A 20,247-nucleotide genomic window follows, 5' to 3' on the forward strand; every position below is an offset into this window, starting at 1 on the left:
CCTCAGTTTTATTTAGTGGTCTGTTCATCGTATGCTTGCTGCAAGGGCGCTCGGCCTAGTTTAGCCGCCGAGAAAAGTGAACGTTAGAGCGGCAGCTATAGTACGAAATGTTGCGTGCCAAGAGCAGCCACTCAATACCGCGGCAGTAGCTTCGAAGAAAAATCGCACGCGCGCGAGATGCTCAAGAAAGAGAGGCGCGGAACTGGTTTTTCGTTTTTGGACGGGGCCGCGGTGCGGTGGTCGCTTGGCGCCGTCCTACCTGAGGCCGCCTTCTCCCTTTTCTGCAGCGTCGCCCTCTCCGTTGCTTCCTCGGTCATGTTACGCGGCGGCTGTGTGAAAAAGAAGAGGGTAAGGGTCTGCGGACTGATCACGTGGGTGAGCAAGGGCAAGAAGTGTGGAGGAGGAGAGTGGGGCGCAAGGCTGAAGATGCAGTGTGCCTCCGAGCAGCGGCAGCAACTGGGCTGCGGCGTTCCCAGCCCCCAAGTGGGGCTGAGCGAGCTAGGCCCGCGGGGGGGGAGACCACTCCCATGACCCTTGGCGGCGGCTGCCGTGTCTCTCGCATGGAGAGGAGGGACACACTCTGAGAGAAGCGCATAACAAACAAGTCCAGCTCGATAATTTCCCGATTGAGGTGGATTAGAGCGCGCCGGCCAACGTGTGTACACCGACTGCGGCGAGAGAAGACTGCTCAGAGTCAGCGCAACAGGCCAGTGTGTATGAAAACGCAATGGTATCGGAGCGGGCCCGCCGATGGGGCCTTTCTCTCCCAAAAAGCGAGTGAGAAAGTCTCGCGCAAAGACAAGGAGGAAAGAGCCGCGGCGGCGGCGGCAAGCATTTTCGTGAGAATGGAGATGATGCTGATACGGCCACTTGCGTACGCGACCCGGCGTGAGACAAGCAGTGCAGCTACGTACGACCACTGAAAAACATGCAGCCGGGGAACACTGGCTGAACGGCGTTTTAATACATGTGGGCGCCTATTTCCTGTTTTCCCATGGTGGCCATTTCATTCATAACACGATCGCTGGGCGCCTGCAGTGTTGCGTCCAGTACACACGCACACACGACTGGTTCATAATTAGAAAAGTTATTGCATGAGTAGACTGATCGGGGTATTCAAATGCGATGCAAATGATACGCGCTTATTCTGTGACGCAAAATGAAATGTGTGACTGGATGTCCCTCTTTTTCTTTTCTTGTCGATACACAACTGTCGATGAAGCAATGCCGTTCCCGTTCCCTGATTATATATATATATATATATATATATATATATAATGATCACACACAAAACAAACCCTTCCTCTACATATGTTGAAGTGATCATTACATGAGCTTAAAGAACTACATTGTTTTTAATATTTGCACCCTGGAGGTGTAGTTACTGCATAAAAATATAAGTTTCGCTTCGGGCGAAGCAATGAATGCGATAGCAACATGTTAGAATATTACATGAAGTGTAAGACTCGGAGCTGTAGTGGCAGTATGAATTGAAGTAAACATAGGCTAAGTAAGAACAAGCTGTTGTTGTATGGGGGTCCTTTGTTGGAATCCTGAAATTGGACAATTTCATTTACGTTTATTAATTAAAGCTAACATTTTTCGTAGGAACTTTACCACCACTTCTCTGTATTGGGCATGTTTCAAACCTCTTAGGCTGATTCCAGAGGGCGTGCACAGCCGTGCCAATAAAATTACATCATTTTAAGGTTTGAGCTCTGTTATTGCTTGGCACTTTTAATATTTAAATCTGTGAGGATTTAAGATGAAAGGCATGCACTGTCTGTGTGTTTTTTTTTTTTTTTAATGACATTTGTTTGTGGGCTGTCATTCTTAGAATTCTGAGGAATAATTTTGACATGAATGTTAGACGTGGTATGAGCAACCTTAGTGATAGAATGATGTGGCAATATAACCCACATGTAATACAGCATGGCGTGGCATATATAGCTTACATATACCTAAATATATACGGAACCTCGTGGTGACGACGAAGGGAAAAGTTCGCTTGGAGTGTCCATATAATTGCTATCACAGTAATACTCTTTGCCAACATGAATAACGGCAGCATATTTTAATTGTTTTGGTGCCTAATTGAGAGGAAGGGCACGGTAGAAAATATAGCTACTTGCAATACTTCCAGTTCATTGCTATGAGAGGTGACACATAAACACCAAGGTGGGTGCTGCTTATAGACAGACAAGCATACTTATGTTAGAAAAGCCCTGGCTTTATGCCTATCAGGAATGCCTTGCACAAATTGGTCACATTATTCACTTATATTTTAAAAAGACTAACTTGCAAATAAATTTCCAAGTAATTTTTTTCGTAAGAGGTTACTAAGTTAGTTCATTATAAGCTAAGCCTCTGGAAATATAAGCACCACGAATAAGACCATCGCCCTACGCTGAGACCATGCAATGACCCATCAAAGAAAGTGTGCTTATTTCTTCTCATCATTTTCGTCTACACTTTCTGTCTGAATGCAGGCTACCGAGGAGTGCACTGTGAAGTGGACATTGATGAGTGCCTGCCCAACCCATGCCTAAATGGAGGAATATGCAGCGATCGCATCAATGGCTTTCAGTGCCTCTGCCCTGTAGGATTCTCGGGCAAGAAATGCGAGACCAATGAAGATGACTGTTCCTCATTTCCATGTCGTAATGGAGGATCTTGCCATGATGGAATCGCCAGCTACACCTGCCACTGCCCACCAGGTGTGTTCCCCATTCTAGGCCTGCATTTAAGTTTCAGTAACAATCTACTGTTTTCTTGTCGGCATATTTTAACTTGGAAGGTGGAACAGCCAGTGGTTGGTTGCTCCATGAAATTAACGCAGTGCTTAAAGGGTGCATGCTGACCGATATGAATAGCTATGGTCAGATTTTATTGTAGTAGTTTCTGCTATGCACAATGAGCCCTCATTTGGCTATGATTCATTTTTTAAGATTACCTTCCAAATTTGATAAAGATTAGGAACCACAGTTTAGGTATAGTGGCTGTACAGCAACACTCGTAAGCTAAGTCACTTTGAGTATGCTATGTTGGTATGCAATGTTAAAAACAAACAAAACAATACAGAAACAAGCCACCCATTGTGTGTTTGGGGTTGTATGAGACAGTTGTTGGTAGCCAATTATTGTGTGCACAATGCAACAGACTGTTTCATAGATAGGCTGCTCTGAGCTGACACTATGTATTCAAACACTTCTTGGTTTGAGCATGGTGTAAAAATGTGTGCCAAGTGTTTCTTGCACAAGCTTCTGTTGAGATGACAGCAATGTTCCTAGTTAGTCAGACCAAATTAGTGTAACTATGTTCATGGCAGACTCAAAACGCCTTACAGGTAGTTTATTGCTATAAAATTCATGCAGACAAGTGTTTAATACACTGTTTTTTACATGACTCATACAGTGATTGTGTCCATGAAGCGAGTGGTCAGCTTCATAATCTGATGTGGGGTTGATTAAGGGCACTGACATTGGTGACAAATGATTAAGTGTGCACTTAAATCGAGGTACTCAGTCAGGTTCATCCAACTGCACAATTACTGAGACCATCCACACAACCACACAATTGTGTTGGTCATATGCATATGTCCTTGCACTGACACATGCCTCACTGCATACATACACATGCACAAAAGAATAAATATTATAAGTTCAGATGCAAGATATTGTGCACCGTCCCGGGCAGAGAACTCGGAAAAGCACTCAGCCTTAAAGCATACAATATTTTAAAGAAAAGTGCACATTGGCACGAGTCCAGTGGTTACAGCCTAGGAAGCACTACTGTATATAACAGTTCAAACATCAGACAGATTTCTTTACTTGTTTTTGCAGGTTTTACCGGAAGCAATTGCGAAACTAATATGGATGACTGCCAGTCCTCTCCATGCCACCATGGAGATTGCATAGATGGCACAAATGCCTTCACGTGTAACTGCCACCCTGGATACACAGGTCTTCTCTGTCAAAACCAGATCAATGAATGCTTAAGCAGCCCATGTCAGCATGGTGGCACATGTGAAGACCTTGTAAATGGCTACCAGTGCCGGTGTCGCCGTGGTACATCTGGTCCAGACTGCCAGTTCAATGTGAATGAATGTTTTTCAAACCCATGCCGAAATGGTGCAACATGTGTGGATGGGATTGACTCTTACACTTGCGAGTGCCTTCCAGGATACACAGGTATGTAAAATATAAACATGAATTGTCTTTTCATTTACTTGTCTTTCATGTTTTACTCCATGCTGTGCTCCTCCATGCACAACATGCATCAACTTGCACAGCAACAATTCTTTTTATAGCATGCATTCTGATGTTTATTTACGAAAATATGCAGCTTAGCACACCAATCAATGTTAGTTGTTCATAATGAACTTGTCGGTGTTTTTATGATCCCCACATGAGAACTTAAGGCAGCAAAAGAGACATCAGAGAAATGAAGACCCAGTGAAAACACTTCGTCCACAGGACATCCACATCATTCACAATGTACACGCATCATTTTGGATACAGCGAAGGTCCAGTTTCATACATCCCATTACAGATGTCCCAAGGGTATCACACATGGACCTTTCTTGACATACACATGAATATTTGTCCTCCAATTGAGGCTTTGTCTTTGAGTTTCCTTGTAACAGGATTATGTTTTATCACATGTTCAAATTACAATTCGAAGCTATCATGTCTGCAGGTCGTGTGTATGTCGTGCTTTACGAATTTTCTGATGCAATTTACTTTGAAAACTACAATTAGTTCAATAAGCCACTTGCACTTGGGGGAAGGCCTAGAAAAAGGAGGAGTATGCTGCACTTCTGCACATGTGCGTGCCTACGTACTGTGTGCATGCAATGTATCTGTTCTTGATGAGTGGGCACCCTGCCCGTTGCATCCGTCATACAGCATGTGCTGCGACTGTAATAGACATTATGGTGAAACTGTGCAAAAGGCCCTGGCATATGTCCGTAAAATGTACGCAACATGTCCCCATGATGTCCCTCGCGGAAATGCAAGGGATGTCCACAGGACATAGATAGTGCTGCCAAACGGCCATGTGAGGGACGTCCGCAGGATGTATTTCACACATCCATAGGATATCCATGTTCTGACAGTGGATGTTATCTATAGGAAGTCATTGTTGTCATTTGGGAGTGACTTATGATGTGCTGTCTATTTTCAGGTATTCATTGTGAAACAGACATCAATGAATGTGCCAGCAACCCTTGTGCAAATGGAGGTGTCTGCATGGATCTCATCAATGGCTTCAAGTGCAACTGCCCTCGTGGCTACTTCGATGCTCGTTGCCTGTCCAATGTGAACGAATGTGCCAGCAACCCATGTCAGCATGGTGGCACCTGTGAAGATGAAGTGAATCATTTTGTCTGTCACTGCCCTCCTGGCTATGGTGGCCATCGCTGTGAACAAGACATCGATGAATGTCAATCTAACCCATGCCAGCATGGAGGCAGCTGCCACGATGCCTTGAATAACTACTCATGTGCCTGCATAGAAGGCTACTCTGGGCGCAACTGTGAAACCAACCTGGATGACTGCAGTCCGAACCCTTGTCGCAATGGTGGAAGTTGCATTGACTTAGTGGGCACATTCCGCTGTGTGTGTGAAGTGCCTTTCACTGGACCGACATGCGAGGTTGAACTGAATCCTTGCTCACCAAATAAGTGCCGAAATGGTGCACAGTGCTCACCATCTTCAAATTATCTAGATTTTGCCTGCTCTTGCAAGCTTGGCTTTACGGGCAGGCTCTGTGATGAGGACATTGATGAGTGTGCTGTATCATCACCATGCCGCAATGAAGCCACATGCATCAACACCAATGGCTCCTACGAATGTGCCTGCACGAAAGGCTATGAAGGCAGGGATTGCCTTATCAACACTGATGACTGTGCATCCTGTGAGTTCTTTTCTAATACATTCGTTATTGTTGCAGTATAGGCTGCACTTAAACATACATGTACTGATCAGCTGTGAAATCATTCTTAGTATTTTTAGTATGGCTACATGTGTTTGAGCGTTTCTAACAGTTTTTAAAACTTTTCCTACCTGTACTTTAAACAGATCCATGCCAGAATGGAGGCACTTGCCTTGATGGGATAGGCCAATACAGCTGCCTTTGTGTGGATGGCTTTGGTGGCAAGCACTGTTCTGTAGACATCGATGAGTGTGCCAGCAACCCTTGCCTCAATGGTGCGACTTGCAATGACTATGTCAATAGCTATGCTTGCGCATGTCTTCCTGGCTTCAGTGGCACAAATTGTCAAACAAATGATCAAGACTGCACTTCAAGGTAAGCCTCCTAAATCCATATACTCACTAGAGAATATAAATGCACTGTGAATTCTTAAAACACTACTTATAATAAATATGCTTTCATGCCTCAATGAGAACATGCTTGGGTCTTAGCCCACTAGCCCAACTAACAACCATGTCTGGCTGCAGTTGGGAGGCCCACTACAAAATTCAACAGCTGCATATTGCCCCCCTTGTGATTTCAATCACGACTATATATAAAACTGGTTAGAGAGCCTCACCTGTGGTTAGAACATGCCACCTAAGAGGGCCTTATCAGCTGCCGAGTTAGAGCAGGCCTCTCATATGTGCAATTGGTAGGAAACCTGAAGGAGTGGAAATCTGAGAGTGATCACTATAGATTGTAAATAAAGGTGTCTTCAGCAATACTTTGTGTTGTTACATTGCTTGAAGTCTAATTGCATTAACATTGACAGTCATTAGTTTTACCAGTATTTTTAATTTAAGATAGGGTAATCCCAGAGATACTGGCTTTCACAGAGGGAATTCAGGGTAATGTTAACTAGGATGTGCTTTATTTCTTAAGACACATATTTAAACTGGCTGACCTTTAGCACTTTCAATGTCCATTTTGAGTTACGCTAACTATAGAATGGTCTTTTAGATTGCATAAATTTGTGCACAAAACTGTGAAAAGCCAGATTGAAGCAAGTATACAAACACAGGTACACCAGTACACAGGACAGACGCTTGGTGTCCTGTGTTTGTGTGCTTGCTTCAGTCTGACCCTTTCATACTTTTGTGCACAAAGTTATGCATGTTTAACAAACTAGCCCGGTGTTGAATTTTCCCACAAGATTATTTCAGATTTCTCATTTCCTCACATAATGCTCCTGCCAGAAGAAAGATGCTTCTGCAGCTATGAGCCACCCAACATATAAAACACTTAATAAAGTTCAATTTTAAGCATACTATCGATTATAAATTGCTGACTGAATAGGTGTACAGCATGAAAAAATGAGCTTCAAAATCTAAATTGTATGTGTGCAATTTTAAATTTCTGATTGAACAAGTTTTTAACATAACCTAATCAGCTGTGGTGTGTGTATGTTATATATAGCATACATTGATGTTTCCCGAACTGTAGGTTGCATTAGATGCAGCCAACTGTCATGAAGTGGCTCAAAAAGTCAAAATTAGAGCAAAACGCAAGTTCTAGCTTAAAGAAGTACTGAGAGAAAATTTTAGAGATGCTTGTTCATGCTCTACACATGGATACCCATAAACAAATAATGGCAAAAAAAAAACAAGCATACATCTTAATTTCATTGTAAAGACAGCTGCAGCTCTTCATGATGCAACATGATGCAGATGACAGTCCAATGTGAAGTGAGGTCTGTGATGCAAGAGGTGGCATTCAGAATGGAGCTTATAATGTGTGTTATAGTGTCTCAACCATGCCATTGTTTTGGGAAGCTCTGTTCTAACAGACAAGTTTACTTTGATTATAGAAAGAGACTTGGAAGCTGTGGTACTGGGGCTGTGGCTCAATGTTTTATGTTGGTGTGTTGGTATGGCATCAAAGTTTGGGAAGAACTGGCTTATGTGAAGGAGGGCATGAAGGATGTGTTTCGTGCAACCAGCTATACATTTATGCATGCTAATTTAATTTGGCATACTGTTTGTAAGAATGCTCAGTTGCTCATTTTTTAATATAATTTGCTCAAAAATGTAATCTGTAAAGGAGCTTTTATTCTCGAATGATCACTTTCAGTGATACTATCGTTTCGCGTGACGTAGTGCTCAATGAGCCAATCAGCTCATCCGTTTTTGCCGAACTATCCAATAAGCATGCACTGAAAGTGATATCGCCGAAATCAACTCTCCGACAATACGTCCCAAGCTTAGTGTATCTCAGGAATGGTACTGTAGAGGATATTTATTTGCCTTTGCTTTCTCTTGTGCAGCTCATGTATGAATGGTGGAACCTGTGTCGATGGTGTAAACAACTATACCTGCCAGTGCAGTCCAGGCTACACAGGCTCAAACTGCCAGTACCACATCAATGAATGTGACTCTCAGCCCTGTGCTCATGGGGCCACTTGTGTCAATCACATTGGATACCACACCTGTCACTGTCCTTTTGGCTACACGGGACCTCGTTGTGAGGTAGGCTGTGACACATCACTATTTTCCTGAATTTCGGGCTAAATAAATATTGTTTGAGCCATATTCAGCCTGCATCTGTTAATAACTGAAACTGTTGTTCATAGTGTAAATTACACATTGAAGCAAATGTTTGTGGGATGTGCTGTGGGACTTTCAATGTGTAAATGCAAGGTAAAGCCCTGCTGGAAAGCCTTGGAGGAGGGACTGATTCTCTCTGCTCTAAATAGTTTGGCACTCAGAACATGAGTCATTTTCACGGTGTGTGCTTAAAAGAAGAAAAACGTTGACAACTCATTTAGAATTTCTTATAAAACAATAAATGCCGTGTTTCATATATTCATAGTCTGGATAAAGCCATAGGAGCGCACCATGTGGACCTACTATAGTAATGTGTCGAAAAAATAAAATCTTGTATTGGTTGATGTCGCTGTATGGTATTGAAAACATCCTTTCACTTGTAATTCCCTTTTAAAAAAAATTAAAGCTATAGGTGAGGTGATTTTAATCTTAACACCACTTTTTTTCGTTTCTCTTATAGACGCTAGTGGACTGGTGTGCCACAACACCCTGTCTCAATGGGGCTACTTGTAAGCAGTCCAATAACACATACCGGTGCAACTGCAAGCCTGGTTGGACTGGTCTACTTTGTGATGTGTCCATGGTCTCATGTGAAGATGCTGCATCGCAGAAAGGTCAGTCTGCATTTATGGAACGACAGTGCCTAAGAACAAAACACTTTGATGAACTTCATCTCATACTGTTATTATAACTGTTGTCATAACTTTGCTTTGTTATGAATATGTGAAATCCCTCAAAAATGCCCATGTTTGTGTGCAGGTATCAAGGTATCAGACCTGTGTGAGCATGGTGGCGTGTGTGAAAACATCGGGAACAGCCATCGCTGCCTCTGTCCTGAAAGCTATGAAGGCAGCTACTGCCAACGCGAAGTTAATGAATGCCTTAGCAACCCTTGTCAAAATGGAGCGACCTGCCAAAACCTAATAGGCCAGTACAAATGTGACTGCCCAGAAGGATTCCAGGGGCTCAACTGTGAATACAACATCAATGACTGTGACCCCAATCCATGTCACAATGGAGGTACCTGCCATGATCTTGTTAACAAATTTGCCTGCTCTTGCCGTCATGGGACAGTAGGCATCTTGTGTGAACACAATGTCAACGAATGCTTCGAAGGTGCCTGCCATCATGGTGGAACATGTCTTGATAGAGTGAATGGCTACGAATGTGAATGCAGGCCAGGATACGTGGGACCACGATGTGAAGGAGATGTCAATGAGTGTCTCTCCAAGCCCTGTGATCCAGTGGGCACACTTGACTGTGTCCAGCTAATTGATGACTACCGTTGTGACTGTCGCCCAGGACATGCTGGTAGGCACTGTGAGCTTAAAGTGGACCCATGTTCATCAAACCCTTGTTTGAATGGTGGTATTTGCCATCCTGGACCTCGTGGACCAATGTGCATCTGCCAAGAAGGTTTCCGTGGTGAGACTTGCGCCAACCAGAGCTGTAGTGAGAAGTGGCCATGCCGCAATGGAGGTCAATGTCGGGGCCACTCTTGTGTGTGCCCCCATAGGACATCCGGTAGTCTGTGTGAAATCATTGAAGAGGAACTCAGTAAGAGTGCCTGCACATTAGGAGCTTGCCGAAATGGAGGAGTTTGCAGAGAAGTCACAGGTGGCAGGATAGAGTGTGACTGCCCTGCCAGGTGGAAAGGACCACGCTGTGAAGAGTACGATGGCGGCTACAGAGGAAATCTGGCACCACCTGTGGAAGGCATCTATGACTTATTTTTGAAATCCCTTGAAGAGGAAAAGAAGCAGTGCACCATGCGCCGGTGTGAAAAGAAGGCAGGCAACCGTCACTGTGATGAAGAGTGCAACACTTATGCCTGTGACTTTGACGGTGGAGACTGTTCATTAGGTAATTTCAGGCTGCATGGGAGCATTTCTTGCATCAAGCAGTCACCAAAGAATATATTTCTGTGTGCTTTGATACTTCTGCACTGACAGTGAAATTTTTATGTCCTGACTAGGTATCAACCCGTGGATGAACTGTACTGCTGCCATAAAATGTTGGGATGTGTTCAGAGATGGCAAATGCAACATGGAATGCAACAATATTGACTGCCTGTTTGATGGTTTTGACTGTCAGAAGGACCTTCAACCTTGCAAGTAAGCACAGTTTGTTTATTATAACAAAAATACCAAGAAAATCGGAGAGAAATTTTCAAATGCTTGTAGCTTATTGCCATCTTAGTGAAATCCACTTGTGTTAATATAAATGTAACTGACATACTTGTTCTCTTTTTACAGTGAGCACTATGACACTTACTGCATGAGGAACTATGGTAATGGATTCTGTGACCAAGGCTGCAACAATGAAGAATGCAACTGGGATGGCCTGGACTGTGAAAAAGGACCTCCATACCTTGCTGAGGGTTCCATTGTCATCATGCTTTCCATTGAGCCAGAGGTTTGCTCCTCTTTGTTACTACCCAAGAATTACTAGCATAGTAAGAATAGCCTTAAATGTTGGAGCAAAATGCGAGACCAAAAAGCCCCTGCAGGCCTGTATCAAACTACAATACACTCCCAGCAACATGCAAGGTGGCGCCTAATCTGACTTTTGTGTATTGTTGTACTATATTACACTTTGTAGCGAACCGGTGGTGATGCCATGACCATGTGATTAAGCTGTGTAACACCTTGTGTAATGCTGTGATGTCTGTGCATCAACCTGGGTGGTGTATCTATGATACTCTCCCGCTTTGTGCAAATATGGGTTCTTTTTCAAGCATTTGGTAATTTTGATGGCGTCCTCGAACATCTCTTGGAGTTTTGGGGAAGAGCTCGTAACGGCTATTGCTGTGAGAAAGCTAATCAAAAATAGAGCAGGCCTAAAATTACAACTCTCAGGCTAAGCACACAGGCACCAGCACCCTCACAGTTTCACTGAGCTCATGACTAAACAGTTGTATTTCCGTATTGCAGGTTTTCAAGAACAACACTGTGGCATTCCTTCGTGACATTGGACATGCACTACGCACGAATGTGCTGTTCAAAAAGGACCCAAATGGTCAGGCCATGATTTACCCATGGAAAGCAACGGAGGGCCAACTGCCCAACCACTCTGTCCTTCCTGTGCCACGCACAGGGTAAGCATTGATGACTTGTGGTGTTTCTGCTCATGCTACCACCAGAGCATTGTGGCACAAATGCTGAACCAAGTTCCATCTGCTTTTTTCAGAACACTTGTGCATCTTGAAATTGACAATCGCCGTTGCCTCAAGTCCCAGGGAAGTGAATGCTTTCAATCTGCAGCCAAGGCAGCTGAATTCTTGGCAGCAGCACAGGCCAGACATGCCTTGGAGACCCCTTTTCATATCCAAGAAGTACTAGGCTCCGGTAGTGAGCAGGATGGTGCTGGAGGCGAAGGCAGCCGTACTAGTGCACTGCACGTTGTCATCGGCCTCATTGGCGTACTGCTAGCTGGGCTTCTTATCGGTGTCCTCTTCACCACCCAGAAGAAACGTGCCCGAGGCATCACATGGTTTCCTGAGGGATTTCTGAGCACCAGCAGTGGCCAGAGACGCCGCTCGAGGCGCAAGGGTCCTGATGGGCAAGAGATGAGGCAAGTAACAAGCTCAGAATCTTAAGCCTGCAAATAAATGTGTGCTTGTGTGTGCTTGCATGCATGTATGTCTGCCTGCTCACATACATGCGTGTACTTGCAGTGGTTCATTGGTTAAGTAGGGCACTCATTGAAGCATAAGGTATTGGGCATATCATGCCACATTTTCTGTGCGCTCTCATCGGTGCTGTTCATTTATGACTCCCTATGATTTAATATTTTGTGACTAAATCTATGAAGTTTTCACATATTATACTAACTTAATTGTCCTCTAGCTTTGATGCAGACCAAAATCGGGCTTATTATTAACGGATATGAATGGAGGTGTATTATAAACGGATATGAATGGGAGGAATGGGTAGTTAGTGACTTTTGATTGGTGAGCTGCACAAGTGCTGCTGCTTTTGCATTCACAACTCATTTTAAACTGCACTGCAGAGTTGCTCAAGCAAATGGTGATGGACCCCCAGAGGCATGGAGCGATGATGAGGGGGAGCGACCTCCAGCAAAGCGTGCACGAGGCTCGCCAGACTCGGGATGTGGGGACACAGTTGTCTCAGACTACGAGGATGAACGGGACCCTCGACCATGGACCCAGCAACATTTAGATGCTGCAGACGTGCGTCTGCCTGAAGTGTTGCAAGCACTCACCCCACCCCAAGGCAGTGATCTTGACCACAATGTTGACGTCAGAGGACCTGGTATGTATGATAATTAATAGTCTTCAATCCTAGGAATATTAGAGGAAGAAAAGTGCCTTGAAACACCTAAACCAGAAAAGCATTACTGAGTTGATTGTAATCAACAGCTGAGCATTTGTGTTCATGGGCAACAAACATATGGCAAAGTGCCTATATATGGATTGAAGTGTATGTACTCAAAGATGGACATTATGTGGAATGGATTACCATAAAAACCTGCACATAATAAGAGGACTTGTTTTTTTTTTCAGACCACTGCACGTAAATTTCTTTTGTTTTGTGTTGGATCCCGCACATTTTATTTGATTATGCATGAAATAAAATACCACTCGGGAACTACACATAACAAAGACAGTGGGCGTGATCTTATTCACTTGCCATAGCCTCGCATGATTGATCAGAATGGCACTTCCATCAGCAAGAACACGATTCTGACCAATCACACGAGGACAAGTGTACGGTTCACTTTACGAACCATTATTAGGTTGTGCCCATATTGCTTTCTAACTTCTTTATTCCCTTCAGCTCCTGCCCCTTCTTGTCTTCTTTTGTCTTTGTCTTCTTTTAGCTGTGGGCTGTATGTCGCGCTTAATTCCCTCAAGCAGAGTTTGCATTCCTCCTGGGAAGATACTTGAATACATTTCGACTGGCGGCCAATTTCATGGCTGCATTGGGGCCCATGTACCATTTGGTCTTCATCATGCAGAATGGTCCCTTGTATGCTGCGTTAAGACTTTGATATCTAATAAAACGGCACTCAGAAACTGCACATAATAGACACCATATTGCTGTCTAACTTCTTTATTCTCCTCACCCCCTGCCCCCTCTCATCATCTTTTGCCTTTGTCATCTTTTAGCTGTGGACTACATGGCACGCTTCAATGTATATAAACCTAATTATGGCTTTGGTTTCAATACAGCGGAGACTACCAGTGACAGGCCCCATATGAAAAAGTGTTGTTGGAAATGAGCAAAAGGGGTAACACATCAGCTCGGAAGAAGGTGCAAATGAATGCTAATGTCTTAGCTGTTTTCTCGTCACATTGCAAGCCTTTCTTATAGTCCCAAGATTGCCCCTGGTACTAATTAGTACCTAGCTTATTAAATGACATGGGGTTTTACTGCATTATAAATGTAGCATGGCAAAATTAATTTGTGAAGTTGGCTGGTTAGGCAGGAAACTCCATTCAAGCAAGGTGATAAAATATATCTAGCATTACAATCTCGCTATAGACAGTTATTCAACCAGAAATGCTAATTGTGTGTAGGTGTTGGTGGGCACTGGATGTTTTGGGCTCTTGGGAATTGCACATAAATGCTAGACAAAGGGTCTCTTTTAAACGACAAGTGAGCTTAGAACCCACTATTCTCAGTGTCAACCTAAGGTATGCATTTGAATTGGAAAAAAAAATTATGTTTTTTTTTGTGCCAAAACCACCATCTGATTATGAGGCACGCCGTAGTGGGGAACTCCGAATTAATTTGGGCCACCTGGGTGAGATTCAGTGACTGCCATGATTTTCAGATGAATGTGTACGCAGTAGCCAAGGGATATGGAAAATTCATGGCATTGCAGACCAGTGATTTTTCACTAATACTTGAAGCAGTGACAGCTGTTACCTGCTACAGGGTGGGCACAATAATAGGCTCTAAAAATTGCAAACCTTTGCCATCTGTGTGTGAAAGTTAATACCCCAAGAGTTAAAATCTCAAGGAAGTTTACAATATCCTTTGATGACTCTTGGGAATCTGTACAGTGCTTTAAACATTCATTCACTGCATCGCCTTTGGTATCAATTCACTGCATCACCTTTGGTATCAATTCAATGCATCACCTTTGGGGTGGAATGAAACTGATCTTAGTTGAATTCAGTGGTCAGTAGCTTGACATTCGTAGAATTTGTTTAATGGCAGTTGTGTCATGTGATAAACTGCCAAAAGCATCAGTGATATCTGAATAGTTATTGCTACATTTAGTAAAAAAAGGATCTTGGTACACTTGTACCACTTTCAGTGGCAGTGACCGGGGGGGGGGGGGGGGGTGTTTTGGGTGTTGTAACCTCCCCCCCCCCCACGCGTTCAGCCTCACCAGTCCAACGTGTACCTTCAGTGCTCTTTTCACATTGTCATTACAATTCAGGAGGAATTTTTCTGATTAACAAAAACACTCTATCACTGTCTTGTATTTATTCATTCACTCTTAAATTAATTTGAGTAAAACGCTGAAGAAATAAACATCGTCATCATCCTTGGTGTCATTGTATTATTATGATTATTAGGCACTTTATTTGCTGTTGGATTCCTCTGGCTAAAGCAAGGAAATTGCATATTGTGCAAAGTGCTTCCCCCCCCCCCCCCCCCCTCCTGCAGAGATCCTGGGTGCGCTACTGACCATTTTCATTTATATTTCCTGCTCATCTCATATGATGCTCACCTGAATAATACTGCACTCTAGTAATAATATGGCAACACTTGTACTTTTTGTGATTTAGAACTCAGTTTAATATTAGTTTATGCAAATGATGCCTTCTGCAGGTGGCCTGACACCTTTGATGCTTGCTTCATTTCGTGGTGGTGGTGTGGATACTGGGGAGGAGCCAGTAGAAGAGGACACTGGATCTGCCAGCATGATTCAGGACCTATTAATGCAAGGTGCCCAGCTTGGCAGTACTACCGAAAAGACTGGCGAGACATCGTTGCACCTTGCTGCTCGCTATGCCCGGGCAGATGCTGCCAAACGACTTCTTGATGCTGGAGCTGATGCCAATGCTCAGGACAGTTCCGGCAGGACACCACTTCATGCAGCTATTGCAGCTGATGCTGTAGGAGTGTTTCAGGTACCTATTTTTCAACATAAGACGCATAGCCCTGTTCTTTAGCTCTGATTTTTAATATAGGGCAAGCTGTTCAGATTGTAATTACAGATGTGATTTACGTGCTTGCCATATTATGTCCTGCGCGAACAAGATGTAGTGGTTATTATCTGTATATCTTATACTTGACAACAGACAATTGCTATTCTAAGGCATACTCAGAAATGGTAGCCCCCATAGTCTGTGAAACCTGTTCTAAATGTCCTTTTTTTGTTTTGTTTTTTCCCAGCAGATCCTGCTGCGAAATCGTGCCACAAATCTAAATGCCAAGATGAACAACGGGATGACTCCACTTATTCTTTCCATTCGCCTTGCTATGGAAGGCATGGCAGAAGACCTAATCAATGCAGAAGCAGACGTCAATGCAGCAGATTCTGACTCGCGTACACCACTTCACTGGGCGGCCGCTGTCAATGATGTCGCTTCAGTGCGTATGCTTTTGGCTCATGGTGCCAACCGTGATGCTCAAGATGTGCATGAAGAGACTCCTCTGTTCCTTGCGGCACGTGAGGGAAGCTTGCAAGCTGTGCAGGCATTGCTTGACCACGCAGCCAATCGAGACATCACCAACCATATGGACAGGCGGCCACGTGATGTTGCTCGTGATCGCATGCACCTTGATATTGTCGATCTGCTTGACAAATATGTGCCAAGCCCCCATATTTCAGGGTTGTCCAGCCCACCAATCCTACTGTCTAGCCCAACAGTCATTGGGTCCACTAAATCTGCCAAGGGCAAGCGACGGCAGCCACAGGCCAAGAATGGTGCCAGTGCCCTGCAGCAACTTGACATGTCAGCCACATCCCCCAAAACTGACACTGCTGCGGTTACTGTTCCGAAGAGGAGGACGCCATCTATTAAGAAGTGTAGGGATCCGCCTCCACTGCCAGACATTGCACACTCGCTTGACTCGCCTCACGAGTCACCAGGAGGCCCCCTGTTTTTGCCTCAAGAGGCTGTGGCCACCTTTACCAAGCAACCACCATGCTACGAGGATTGTGTGGGACCTGTCTATGCTGGAGTGTATGATCTACAAGCCTATGCTAACACAGGTCCTGCTGCCATGTCACAGCAACAACAGCAACAGCAGCAGCAGCATCAACGCCAGACCTCTGTGCCCTCCAGCATGAGCAACTATGGCATGGCCTCTTCACCTGCCAAGCAGAGACCCTCACTTCCAACATCACCAACTCATATGGCTGCCATGCGAGCTGCACACCAGCACAAGTTACAGCAAGGGGCCCCAACATATGACTACCCGGTACAGCCAGCCTACTACCACTACCCTACGCCACCATCTCAGCATAGCCATGGCAGTGGGACTGAGGTAACACCTCAGCATTATCTTCACCCTGGTGAGACCTACCTGACGCCATCACCTGAGTCACCAGGCCAGTGGTCCAGTTCTTCACCTCATTCAGCGCAGTCTGACTGGTCAGAAGGCATTTCCAGTCCCTTGGGACAGGCACTGGGTGGATCGGCTGACTCTAAGCAGCAGACGATGCAGCAGCCTGGACTGACTCACACCGACTCTGTATTTATCTAAGCCACTGTGCAGTGCAGACTGAAAAAAATACATATATATTCTGGGAGGTGGACTACTCAGCTTCCCAAGGACACTATGTGTGTTGTGCTCTTCAGTGAAGAACTGACTCGTTGAACATCTTTGTGATGGACTATTTGCAAATGCTCACAAAGATGTCATGTACACAGGTTTTATTTTTTTAATTTGTAGGTTTATAGATTTGCTATCAATAGAAATGCCCAGTTGTGTCACACCACATACATGTTGTTGGAAAAATGCTCTTGCTTGCTAATTGATTTGACGAAAGTCAAAAGCACACTTCAAGCAGTGAGTGCCATGGACATGAGGTAGCTCTGTTCCAGTACATTTTAACATAGTCAGCCTCCAACATGTGTGTTGCAATCATGCACTGAAGTTCTGAGTGTCCTATGGCACAGCTGAATTTGAGATCAGAGTGTTATTTTTATACTTGTCCCTCACATGTTTAAAAGGAAAGCTGGTGGGTATGTTTTTATCTAGCAGCACAGAACATTATTTATAATAAACCTGTTTTGTAGCTTTGCCTATCTGTTTCATCCTCAAAAAGGGCTGATTAACTTACATGCCCAGCATCATCACTTTGTCTGTGTTTCTGATTAGTTTCCTTCAGTTTGTCCTATCAGTCATCTACTCATCTCTCAGCTTCTTGATGTTTCAGTCCTCCTCAATATTGTCTTGCCACCAGAGTTGGCTTTCATGGCCTTCTTGCCAATATAGCTCTCGTCTCTACTCATTAAATGGCCAAATCATCTCAATATTTCCTTTTTACATCTTGGCTGCAACTTTGACCATTCTTCTGCAGCTCTTTTTCCTCTAGCTGCTACTTTGACAATAATCAGATAGTCGCTTCAAGTTGTTGCTGCTCCTTGTTGCTGCACAGGTCCAGCTCGGCCTCCTCATTTCAGTCACCTTTATTTTCCACATTTTTTATCCTTCATCAGAATTGTATTCAGCTGTGTACAACAATGCTGGTCATATTACTGTCTTGTAAACTCAGCCTGTCAACATTTTTTGGTGTCTTCTCATACAGAAACCCTGAAACATCCTCTCAGTTCTTTAATTCTGCCTAAATTCTGCCTAATGCATTTTTCCTGTGTTGCCATTCTTGTTTGATCACTGAACAAAAATACCTGAAATGAGATGTCTGCTTGATTGTGGTGCTGATCCATTTTAAGTCTTCGCTGAAGTGATTGCCAATGTTGCAGGCCATGTGCTCCATTTTATTTCTGCTTATCCTTAACTTGCTTCCCTCGCTAAGATTTCCTCCAGCACCTAAACATCACTTTGGTACTGTCTTTTGATGTTACACACAAGACTTGAGTTATCTGTGCAAAGAATGCTCAAAAGTGTTTCTTCTGTACAATACTTAAGCGAGGGCTTTGTGGCAAACTTTGGTGGAGTCCTATTGTCACTTCATAGCTTTCACTCTAACCAATGCAGCTGGCAACCTTCATCTTTGCTTTCCTTTGTATTTCCTTGACAAGCAGACATACTTCTCTGATGACTGCCAAATTTACCGGTACCTCTTCTTTGTTATTTGCAGTCAGCAGAGAAGTGTGTGGTACATTAGTCTTTATTCTTGAAGGCTGCATTAGTAGATATGAGTCCATCCACCATTTGCAAAGCAGCAAATGATTGTACATCAGATGACAGTGCATTAGGAAATGCAGTGTAGGTTCAAATGAGTTTATCTTGCATTTTCTTAAGCTCTTCATTGAGCTACCTGTGTACAGTTTCTTGATAAGAACTATAGTTCTAATAATCTAAGTCTTCTGCTGTCATGTCATTACACTCCAGAAAACCTAAATGTGGGGGAAAAAATCTGGATCTTGCCCCCCCCCGAAGTGAGTCAAGATATTAAAATAAAACCCACACCTGGCAGATTAAAGATTGAGATTGAAGACAAAAATCCAGCATGTTTGAACCAAACATTGATTTCATAGTCACTCAATTTGTATTTGTTGTAGCAAACACATGCTAAGTTGCTCACAGTTACTCAAGATTGTAGGATTGTCTTGTGTTGACAGAAGTTTAGCTTAAGACAGACCATTATGAGTTTTTTTTTTTTATTTCTTGTGTATTGCTATCATTTGTAAATAAGAATGTGATAATAACTGACGGCAGCATTTCAGATACTCTTTGTGACTAACAATAAGCAGTGAATCAGTATTCAAATTTTTCAACAGCTCGCCATGGTCAGCACATACCAAGTGTAGTAGGTTTGTGAATGTTCTGAGAATCATGAAAAAAGTATAATTGTTCCTTCCAAGTAAGTATCTTCTGTGTGTGCTGAATCTTGCTCAATTCTGGAGAACTGCGAGTTAGCTATGGTTCTGTCAGCTTTAGTACTCCAATTTTGTTTATCATTGCAGCATATTTATTTCACAAGATGGGGCCAAAACAATGTGCACTCTTGCAGCAACAATCTTTGCTACTAACTGGCAATGCTGATTGCCCTGTAGGCTCGTGAAATGCTACATTGATTTAGCATGCAGAAGGATACTCAGCAAATAATGTTGTGTTCTGTGTTGTAAATAGGTTTTTTTGCTGTGCCTCTGCCTTATTGTACGCATTTGACTTCATCTTAAGGCTCACTTTGACTGTCCTGCCTAGAGAGCTTGTTACTACTCATTGGAAATGCTGAAAATGTTCTTCCACAGTGTGAAAAGCAGGCTGGGCATGAGGAATGCACTGTACAATATGTGATGTGGGACTATGCAAATATATATATATATATTATATATATAAGATGTATACATATGTACAAAGTCCAAGAGTTCGACAGCATTCAAAACGAGGTGGAAACTTAGCAGTGCATGTACATGCAATCCTGCCAAATAATGCATATGCATGATTCTTTTCATTGCCAATGCCAGAAGAAAAATCGTGTTTATAGAGATGCCTGGTTGGTCATTTTCATACTGTTCAACAGAAACATGCAAAATAAAGAAGTTCTTTGAATATATTGTGTTATCATTGCTGAATTGTGTAATTACCTGTGGAAACAGACCAGCACA

The 20,247-nt window shown here is 43.5% G+C and overlaps 1 protein-coding gene across 2 annotated transcripts in view; it reads left to right on the top strand.

Moving 5' to 3' along the window:
* Window positions 1–20,191, top strand: part of LOC119436976 (neurogenic locus Notch protein) — a 72,740-nt gene extending 52,549 nt beyond the window's left edge. The window contains exons 7-20 of one of the 2 annotated variants that reach the window (XM_037704026.2): window positions 2,490–2,717; window positions 3,843–4,190; window positions 5,185–5,916; window positions 6,081–6,309; window positions 8,240–8,441; window positions 8,980–9,133; window positions 9,279–10,382; window positions 10,495–10,633; window positions 10,775–10,934; window positions 11,453–11,616; window positions 11,709–12,092; window positions 12,531–12,793; window positions 15,329–15,630; window positions 15,896–20,191. In XM_037704026.2, coding sequence (XP_037559954.1) covers window positions 2,490–2,717; window positions 3,843–4,190; window positions 5,185–5,916; window positions 6,081–6,309; window positions 8,240–8,441; window positions 8,980–9,133; window positions 9,279–10,382; window positions 10,495–10,633; window positions 10,775–10,934; window positions 11,453–11,616; window positions 11,709–12,092; window positions 12,531–12,793; window positions 15,329–15,630; window positions 15,896–17,212 — 5,726 coding nt within the window. In that variant the 3' untranslated portion in view covers window positions 17,213–20,191. The remainder of the gene's footprint in view (window positions 1–2,489; window positions 2,718–3,842; window positions 4,191–5,184; window positions 5,917–6,080; window positions 6,310–8,239; window positions 8,442–8,979; window positions 9,134–9,278; window positions 10,383–10,494; window positions 10,634–10,774; window positions 10,935–11,452; window positions 11,617–11,708; window positions 12,093–12,530; window positions 12,794–15,328; window positions 15,631–15,895) is intronic. The other variant, XM_037704027.2, reaches the window with a different exon arrangement.
* The last annotated feature ends 56 nt before the right edge of the window (window positions 20,192–20,247 follow it).

Source organism: Dermacentor silvarum, chromosome 1, assembly GCF_013339745.2.
Source record: "Dermacentor silvarum isolate Dsil-2018 chromosome 1, BIME_Dsil_1.4, whole genome shotgun sequence".
Taxonomy (NCBI): Eukaryota; Metazoa; Arthropoda; class Arachnida; order Ixodida; family Ixodidae; genus Dermacentor; species Dermacentor silvarum.